Genomic DNA, 10650 nt, shown 5'->3' on the forward strand with positions numbered 1-10650 from the left:
ATACTGCAGTCCTGTTTGTTGCCAAATACAAGGCAGATGGAGGTGCTACGTGTGCCGTGCCAGCGTACATGCTCATGTGTATGCAGTCACACCCTTTATTGCAACTTATTTATGAGTGTCATTTGCATCTATATAGGTCATTTGTGTGCGTGCGTCCTCCAGCTGAGTCCTGCTGGTCTCCACTGATACCAAGCTCATGTTGTCCGCTATCGTTTTATTGTCTCCCTCTAACATAAAGCATATGACCATTTGTCTTCATCCACTTTCCTCTCTGTGTATCCTCTCCAGAGTGTGAGAGCTTCAGGCTTATACCTCTCACCCACTCTTCACTTCAGCCTGGATCACACTGAGGAAAAGTATCGGGGTGTATAGTAATGATGGGAAAATCCTCTTTTGATGCAGCCTTGTGATCTGAATATGTATTTTCCATCACATAAAGGAGTCTAAATGATGAAGGCATGTGGAAAATGTGTGATTTGCACTGCTGTAAGTTTGTGCATCTTTGACAATAGCTCTAAGGTCCATCTGTCATATGGTTTCATGTTTGATATTCTCCTCCTCAGTGTGTCCACTCCCATAGAGGGCGAGCTTTCAGTCACACATGTGACTTTGCAGAACGACGATAAGGTGCTTTAAATAATCATCTGAACTCTCTGGGTGATATTTCTAAACTGGGATTATTTCACAAGAAACTATTATCAGAGAAGAAAGACTGAGCCAACTGAACCCAGATGGAGTGGCTGATGGCGCATTTATCAGAAATGACTCGGTTTCAGCAGGGAATGACACTCCTGGGGGCTAATTCTGTTTATTTTTCCGACCTTTGACACATGCCTTACACTGAGGAAAGCAACACTGTTAATCCGCGCTTTGGGAACCTGTGACTCATTCCGTGTCCCGGGTCCGTGCTGTCCCTCCGCCAAGCGGGACTGCAGGGGCCACTTCATTCACTGAATCACGGCGTCGGGCCGTATGGAGACCAAGTTCTGCGTCTTGCGCGCAGCTCGATATCCTGGACCGGATCCTAAAATAATACAGAGCAACAGACACTACCTCTACCTCAGTGGGGACATAAAACATGCGAAAGCGAAGTCAGGGTATCTCAGTCGGTGCCCACAAACTCAAACAGGGAACTCCCTCGACGTGTTGAGGCTGTTTTCTCCGCTGAGCGCACACTCCTTCAGCATCCGTGAACATGCCTTCGGGTCTGCCTTCCTCTAAAGCCGTCTACATCGGGATGGAGGTGGTGATCGCCGTGTCGTCGGTCATCGGTAACGTGATGGTGGTCTGGGCTGTGCGTATTAACCGGTCTTTGAGGGACACCACGTTTTGTTTCGTCGTCTCCCTGGCCTTGGCTGACATTGCGGTCGGCGCTCTTGTCATCCCCCTCGCCATCACCATCAGCATCGGACTCCAGACGCACTTCTACAGTTGCTTGTTGGTCGCCTGCACGGTGCTCGTCCTCACTCAAAGTTCAATCCTGGCGCTCCTGGCCATCGCCATCGACCGCTATCTGAGAGTCAAAATACCCATGAGGTAGGCCTAAAGGTGAATTCTTCTAGTTTCCAATATCTTGTCTCATTTACAGAAGCCTTTGTGTCTGGTGCGCTGCTCGAACCAAGGGCACAAACCAGAGCGGTCATACAGGGTGTTAATCTAAGCTCCAAATAGACATGACTGTAACATGTAGGCTACTCTAAAGGTGTGTCTAATCATTTTAATTAATTTACAGTAACCTTAATGTATGGCTATATTAATCTGCTTTGACATCTCTGTAATATATCCACCGGAAATTACAGTCTGTCAGTGATAAAAGTCACGGACCTATAAGGCTATGTCATTTTATTACCTGCTTTTAGCTGTTCAGATAATATTTTTGGACTTATTAATTCAGTATTAATTAATTTATTCCTCAAGTGTACACTTCCAATACATAATATCAGCCCACCCAAAATATGATCTGTAAACCAAAGCAATAACAACGTAATACACATGTAATGATTTTTAAAATGTAGTAGAGGGGGGGGGAATGTATATTAAATGCCCTCTACAGCCTGAAAAAAAAACAAGCCCTCTACAGCCTCTCTGATTTTTGAAAAATATTTATTTATTATATTTTTTTCTAATACTGATTTGCTGATAGATAGATAGATAGATAGATAGATAGATAGATATGTTGGTAGGTAGACTGATCAGTAGACTGGTTGATTCAGTACAGATACATGGATGAATAGAGATAATCTTGTTATTTACATTTTTAGCTTTTACCGGATGCTCAGGGTCCAAAGACAGGTTCACGCCAATTTGGCTTTTTTTAAATCTGGAATTTCACATCTGTGTGGAGGCCAGCTGTTTCAGATCCTGAAGCACATGGGGGTCATAAATGTCGTACCTCTTTACCGCTTCTGAGTTGGTTTGTTGATAATTAACTTGACTGTAAACTGACATTTCTGGGGATTGCATAGTAACAAAGAACTGTAAAATGTAAATGTTATCATTAGTTAGCAATCCTCTTGCCTCACCCATAATTTCACTGAAAACTCAAGTTTCCACATGAAGTTGACTAATTAAACAATGAGGCTGGCAGAGAATGCATGACTGGTCAATAGGCTCATGGTGGCTGGTTGATGGATTGCGCAATTTCTCAAGCTGGCAACCAACACACACATAGAAACATGCACACACAAACTGCACTCTGTCACTCAGAGGGCAGTAACACAGGAACAATAAAACAAAATATATTGTGTAGTATGATACAGTAGCAGATGTAGTGACAGAGTAAGGTAATAGATGATAAATATCTCACCGTTTTCAATTGTAACACTAGATACATTTGACAACTTTGTGTGTCATGTAAAAATATTGTGTTAGAGTGACTATAAATCAGATTCTGTGTCAGGTAATACAATATTTCTCCAAAGGGCTGGCAGAAAAAGTGCTCTGATGCTCTCCCAAGTCACAAATCTAAGAAATTTTACTTCTCTTTTACTGCTCATCCTTTATTTAGCCAGACACTTCAACCTGGGCATGTTCACATTTTAAACACCAGTGAATTGTATTTTACTGTCTCGTGCTAAGTGATAATGTGAGCCAGAAATGGAGTCCCCCTCCCTACACCACCCCTGGGACTCGGGAGGGACACAGTTTACCAGGCACTGATTGCTTTTTATAGCGGAGGTGGTTTGGAAGCACAGTGTCACGATAAGAGTGGCGTGTCTGAGATTTGAAAAGGTCCAAACTATTGCTGGCGCGTCCAGCTGGAGGATGGGATTTAGCAGGTAGGAGATGAGGATGGAAATCCCAGAGGAAAGTAGACATAGTTAGAGGACCGTCGAGTCCAGAAAGCAATTTTGGGCAGATGAACAGCTGATATGCATGCAGACAGACAGCCGAGCTTTACGAGCAGCTGGACAGGGAGTTACAAGCACACGAGTTAAGATTAAAACTGTCGTCACACATGGGAATACCTCCAGACGCTCTTTAAATATCCTTTCAGTATACATTCATACATCCTGTGTTGTGTCTGCCTCACCCTGTCTGAACTCCTGAGTGTGTGTGTGCTTTATGTGATAGAGAATGAATCAAGGGAAAAAATATGACAGTCTGGCTCTGGCACATTTCTCAGTGTGTTTCTGTGTTAATGCTAGCGAGGTGAGCCAGGGATCACACATGATAAGAAGAGAGAAAAAATGTGCAAGAGAGAGAAAGGAGAAACATGAGCCCCTGAGATTATTTACCCAGCTCTTTCATCTGATTGAATCAGCACTTGAATTACAAAAATCAACAGCCCAGTCGACCACTGGAATCTCTCATGTGCGCTCGACAATGACTAATTCTCAGACCTGTCCAATAGCAGACCATTGTGTGGGAGAGATGACGAGTGACATCCTATTGAGATACCAAAGAACTGCAGACAGTTATGTTAGGCAACAGCTACCAGTTTTCCGAGCAGCAGAGAGGTCTTGCTTGTGTCTGATTGATGCTCGATTTGTTTCTGAGCACACAGCAATGATTTCCAGAGAAAGATCATCAGACTGAAACTACATCACCTGCTGCCATCAGACATAAAAAAAGAGTTGGACATTACAAGGAATAACTACTGGAAAAAGCTTACACTATAAATCAGCCCTGATCCATCAACCCCACAAACTGCAGCCTTAGAATAAGACTATGTGACCTTAGAAAGAAGGAATAACACATTCTTCCTTTTACAAATAAAGCATTTAATTTATGAGTAATAAAACGCACCAGTGCTCAATTTAACATACTCAAGAGTTTTTCTACTACAGGCTTACATGATGGGTATACGGTTACAAAATGTTAGCTGATGTTAGTAAGCTTCATCCCAGGGATACTCAACCCGGGGGCCACTTTTGCAAAATGTCAGGAGGCCAAGGGCCAGTTAATAAACAAACAGCAGTCACGTCAGCCCTGCACAGGTTAGGTGTATGCAGGGGAATATCTAGAATCTGAGGATATCTTTGGCTTAGCTCAGAATTCTGTTTGGGATCCTCCCCCCCTTTTTTTTTAATTTTGATGTTTTTTATGCACTCTGGCGCCTTATTTAAATCCAAGGAATCAAAAAAAATTCTAGTGTGAGGCAAGTATTTTTTATTATGAATTACAAAATGGTTGGCAGGCCACCTGACACCCTATTATGAGCCAGATGTTGCTCTGTAACTCACATTACCAGGCCAGTTTCTTGACTTTATGACTCTTCTTCACTTTTGCTACTTTTGCACTATGTTTTAGCATTTACCTTTATCCTGTAATTGTCACTTCGGGCAACAGTTGATAGGCTTCTGTTTAACAGCAAGAGTTGAAACAACAAACCAAGATACTTGCAGAATTGCTAACAGTATTAGCTTCATAAAGGGAATGTTTTTTTGCAGATCTTTGCATTAATTTATGTTGTAGTGGACTGAATTAAAAACAAGATCTAATCTCTTCTTGCCATAGCTACAAACGGGTGGTGACTCCTCGGCGAGCTGGCACAGCCGTGTTATTGTGTTGGCTGGTGTCCATCGTAGTGGGCCTCACGCCCATGTTGGGTTGGAATAACCTGCAGCTTCTCCGTGACAACGGCTCCCTGGTCACTGATGACCTCTTGGTGACCTGTGAGTTTGAGACAGTCATCAGCATGGACTACATGGTCTACTTCAACTTCTTTGGCTGGGTGCTGCCACCTCTGCTCCTCATGCTAGCCATCTATGTTGAGATATTCTACATGATCCACAAGCAGCTCAACAAGAAGGTGAGCCCTTCCTTTTCTTGTGGTCACTTTGTTTGATATGCAACAATAAAAAGACAATTAATTTGCAATTAAACGTGAACTGATTTGACTAAAATTTAATCTATGTGCTGATGATCTTCTCCTTTATCTCTCTGTAGGTGACAGCTAGCCACACAGACCCCAGCCGCTACTATGGCAAGGAGCTCAAGCTAGCCAAGTCACTCGCCCTTGTTCTTTTCCTCTTTGCAGTCAGCTGGCTCCCTCTTCACATCCTCAACTGCATCACCCTCTTTTGCCCCGCCTGTAATAAGCCAGAGTTCCTCATTTACATCGCCATCATCCTCACCCACGGCAACTCGGCTGTCAACCCCATCGTGTATGCTTTCCGCATCAAGAAATTCCGCACAGCGTTCCGTAAAATCTGGAAACAGTATGTGCTTTGTCGGGAATCAGTTGGTCGGCTTCCTCAAAGAGGGAGCCAGACAGGACAAAGTCATGAGAGGAGGCTGAGGCAGAATGATGATGACGATGATGATGTGTGACCTTTGCTAACTAATTGGATTGCTGTGTAACTGTTGAGTTTCACTCCACTGGTTCACAGAATGGAGGACTCTGGCTTTATGTTCGAGGAATTACCGGTCAAAACAGCCTTTGGCATCACAGGATGTCAGACGTGGGAACTCCATTGTGAACTGACTGATTCACTCCATCGGACACACTCTAAGAGAGCAGGATGACAAATCAGCATGGAGACAGGATAAACGTCCTCAATCAGACTTTGATTTTAATCAGATTGATGGTTTATTTCTCCACTGGCTGACAAAATGAAGATGATGCCGTATGAGATAATGGGCTTCTCATCAGTTTCAGCACCAACCTGTTGAACTTGAATCAGTAAGTGTATATCTGTAGCACATGCTGTACATGAGTAGTGTATGCTATATTGTATTTCTGACCTGAATTAAAACTCATGGCCTTTTTTATGTGAACGATCTCAGATAGTTAAGCATCATATTATGTGTTACATTTACATGTCTGTGGCCTTAAAGACAGAAAATGAAGAGGAACTAAGCTGCTAAAGTGTAAATCTGGTAAACCAGTGGTGGGCAAGCAGGAAGTTTGCGCAACCAGCTTGGTGCTTTGAGTTGGACCAGGACACAGGATGTACTGTATGCTGACTGCATGGGTAAAAAATAGGTCAAACTGGCTCGCTTGGAATTACAGTTGAGGATCTTTGGTGCGATGAACGTCTAGTTTGCCTGCACCAATGTCAGTTGTGCAGTAACTTATTAGACTCATGGCCCATACAGATGTGTGGTCCAATGCAGCACAAGTGAAGATTGTTTTTGCTGCTTTTGAGAACATTTGACTGGCAGAGCGACTAATACTAGGTAGTAATAGTTGTAGCTGAAAACAGCATCTATACTATAAGAAAAAATTACTTGATGCTCCTCTGTAAGTATTTGTGGGCATGGACAATGGTAAAAACTATGGAGCCACCTATTAGTAACTATATAACTATAGCTGCTGGACTGTGAATCTAAGAAATGTTGGAGCTCCTCCATCCAATTTTTATCTGGGGGATAATCAATTTAAACCTAAAATGTACCTCTACTGTACATGCATCACCAGGCTCTTTCCACTACTAGCAGGTATTTTCTGTTACGTTTTCATTTCTGTTATGGGGTTGACTTGAAGGTTCAGCGTGTAGGATTTAGGGGGATGATATTGGCAGAGATAGAATATAATATAACAAATATGTTTTCTGTAGTGTGTAATCGCTTGAAAATAAGAATCATAATGTTTTTGTTACCTTAGAGTGAGCCATTAATATCTACATTGTGAGTAGGTGTTCGTCCACCGAGTCCACCATGTTGGACCACTATGATTGTGCAGTAGCCCAGAACAGACAAACCAAACACTGGCCCCTGATATGGCCATTTGTGTTCTTAAAATTCTGTGATTACCACTGTAGTTAGCAGCCCCTCCGCACAATGAGCAGCGTCATAAAAACGCCTTCTTTTTTTTAAATTTAAAACTTTATTCAGTGCTTTTATCGGTTTAAATCATTGGGTCCATTTGCTTTGGAAAGGAAGAAACCTTTCTCCAAATTCTCATTGGTCAGACAATCGCTGGTGTTACTTTAATAAGTGTGTGTGTCCACCAAAGGTTTCTTTACCTAGCTGAAAAAGGACACCTGTTATTGTCCTCTGTGATAATTGGGTCTTTGCTGTGTTTGTCCTGCCAGTATGGTTAATGTTAGCTACTCTGCGAAAAATCTCCCTCTTATATGCAGGTTTCAAAGATATTAACGTTAGTAATGTTATGTTGTACATGACATTGTCAACCCCAGAGTTAACTTCTAAAGTGTTCAGTATGTCAGATTTTTCTCATCAGTCCTGTTCTACACTTAGTTTTTTTTCTGGCATTATTACATTGGAGATCACATTTAAATTTCACTCAAGGCATTCCACTTGCCTGAACACAGAGTTAACTTGCCCTTGGCAAGTGTTTATATGGATCCCTGTGACAGGATAAATACACTTTGGTGGACACACAGTGCTAAAAGGTTGTGCACTCAGCGCACTGGGCCAATTTAGTTGATATAAAGATAACCTCTACAGATTATTTAACCCCAATATATTGGTCAATGAGCAGGCAGAATTTCAGTCAACCAAGATTTTCTTTGGTTGATTACAGCCATAGTTATCAGAGAAGAAAAAGTAAGCACACATTAGCAGATGCTGGGCTAGTGGCCTGTCTCCAGCATGCCAAACATTGTCAGAGAAAAACTGATTTGTTACATGAAACTGCTTTATTCAGTGTTTTTACTGACTTTATTCACCTGGTTTGTTTGTTTTGGAGAGGAGGACACCTACGCGGATAATTCAGCTTTTGATTAAAACCTCCTGAACAATGAACATTAAAGTAATCCCAACCAGGAGTTCATGCTTAGCACAATGGAGAAGTTTCAGCTGGTTGCAATCTGCAATCCTCTACACTAGATGGCACTAACTCCTACACACTGCACCTTTAAAACTGACCAGTGTTGCCCATTCAAATTAGTGAGATTCAACATAAGAGGACATACACTGAAATGCCACTGCTGACACTTACAATATGTACTGTATGTAACGAATATATGTATAAATGTTAATGGGAGATACTGTATAAAATTCACCTCACTGAGCCAGCAGGTGTTCTCTTACAGCTGTTGATTGGGAAAATCACCCTTCAACCATCTCATAGTAAGCAAAAAATATATCAGCATATGGTGAGGTCTGATTAAAATTCATAATGCTAAGATGAAATGATTTTATTATCTGTTCACATGAAAAGGTGTTTTGCATTGCATGCTCAAAACAAAACATAAACACCCTCCAGTAATCATCAGAAACACATGATACAATATATGTAGTATCTGAGAACAACACATTTGTCCCTTGTTATGCGCACACACACACACACACACACACACACACACACACACACACCAGACATCCAGACATCTATTATTCCAAGTCTGTATCACTGTATGTGTGGTAGCATGTGGATAAATCCACTCTGTTCTTTATGACAGAAATAGCATCTCACTTTCTCTCCGTGCTTCTCCGTATCGGGGCTAAAGCCATCAGCGATGAGAGGCCATTTTTGCGCGCACACATTGATCTTCTGCCACTTGGCAGAGAGAGCTGCTCATGTGTGAATAAGTGAGGAGGTTATGAGGGTGTAGGAGTCCAGGGGTGAGGTGGGACAGGGTGGAAGGATTATTCTGTTTACAAGGGAACCTGAAGGCGAGACTGCCGCTGAGGAACTCATCAAGACAACTCTGAGGAGGTCAACACTGAGGCCACCCTGTCGCTTTCCCATCAAATAAACAGGCCTGTTAATGTGACCCTGTTGATCTCTGTCTTTACCATCTGTGGCAATGTGTAACAACATATACAGTTCACACACACACACACACACACACACACACATAGTATGTCTTCATCAGACAAGTGTACTCTCATTGTATTTCCAGTGCTGCTCTTGTAATAATGCTTCCATGTGATTCTTTTCTCACTTTGTGCTCCTGTGAAATATTTATAAAGCCACTAAGTGTAGAATTGGATATTTATCAAGATTTAAGACATTATAACATGTTTGTAGAAAAATGAGACAATCTAGAGGAAAATTCAAAGTGTATGTTGTCTATTATTATTATTATTATTATTATAGAGGATGAGGACGAACGTATCTAACACAGTGTCCTTTTTGTTACTACCACTGGGGGGTGCCAACATCTGACATTATTAATTCTACACATAGTGGCTTTAAGGTTTTATCTCTTTGTTTTTATCTGTTTGACTGGACCAGTGTTATAATTTAAACATGATTTGTGCAATACTCTCAGATGTACATTACCGATATCAAAAGAAAAACTATAGCATAGATATTGTACATGTTGACACTGTTAATCAGACTCAAGTGCTGGACGTTCACGGCGGTTTAAGTGCCAATATGGTGAGCTGTTTTGTCAATCATAATTATGAAGGAATACATTAATAAAAAGGTCAATTGATGAAGTCAAAATACAGAAGGCAGACTCTTAATCTTTTCTCATTGTGAATGTTTTGTAAATGCAGCTCATGTTAACTGCTGTGCTGTTAACGCTAACATCAAAGACTAGAGGAAGGAGATAAAGTTGCTTTCATCATTGATGCTTACTAAGAATTTGATGATGAGTGTTATCCAGTAGTTTTGATATTCAACAGAAGGTCTTTACAGGGTTGTAAGAACACGTCATCACTCAATTTTCATACACCAGAATCTTTTTATGTTTCTCTGTTGCTCACTCTTTCTGTCAAACGCACACACTCATACAGACAAGTAAAGTCAAGCTTATGTGGCCTGAAATCAGAGGTTTGTGCCAGAGGGCTACACAGTATTTGAAGTATACACCAATCAGCCACAACATTAAAACCACTGACAGTTGAAGAAGATGGATCATATTGTTACTATGCAGCATCCTGCTGGGAAACCACCTAAACATGGCTGCAGACCAAGCACCCCCCCCCCCCCCCCCCCCCCCCCCCCCCCAAATGGCAAAGGCACTCCCAGACGGCCACCCCAGCAGGACCATGCGCCACACTGCAAAAACTGCTCTGAAATGGGCTGACAAACATGACAGAGAGCTCAAAGCATTGATCTGGCTTGTAAATTCCCCAGATCCTTATCTGTTCACCCATCTGTCGTGCAAGTACACCAGAGGTCCTGTGTCCATGCCTCAAAGGTCAGAGCCAAGTCCGGTCAACTGTGGGGTCTCCTTGGGTGTCCTGTGATGCCTGGCACTAGGGTGTTGGCAGCAGATCCTTTGAGTCCTGTGGGTTCAGATGTGTGGCTCTGGCACCTCCCACAGATGATCGATTAGATTG

The 10650-nt window shown here is 42.1% G+C and overlaps 1 protein-coding gene across 1 annotated transcript; it reads left to right on the forward strand.

Annotated features, from left to right (window-relative positions):
- The first annotated feature begins 37 nt into the window (after positions 1–37).
- LOC117256385 (adenosine receptor A1-like) lies at positions 38–9812 on the forward strand. Its single transcript, XM_033625776.2, has 3 exons — positions 38–1536; positions 4960–5254; positions 5392–9812. Exons 1-3 carry the CDS (start codon positions 1196–1198, stop codon positions 5773–5775), a joined length of 1020 nt encoding a protein of 339 aa, XP_033481667.2. The 5' UTR covers positions 38–1195; the 3' UTR covers positions 5776–9812.
- Positions 9813–10650: the final 838 nt, after the last annotated feature.

This window comes from Epinephelus lanceolatus, chromosome 1, assembly GCF_041903045.1.
Source record: "Epinephelus lanceolatus isolate andai-2023 chromosome 1, ASM4190304v1, whole genome shotgun sequence".
NCBI lineage: Eukaryota > Metazoa > Chordata > Actinopteri > Perciformes > Serranidae > Epinephelus > Epinephelus lanceolatus.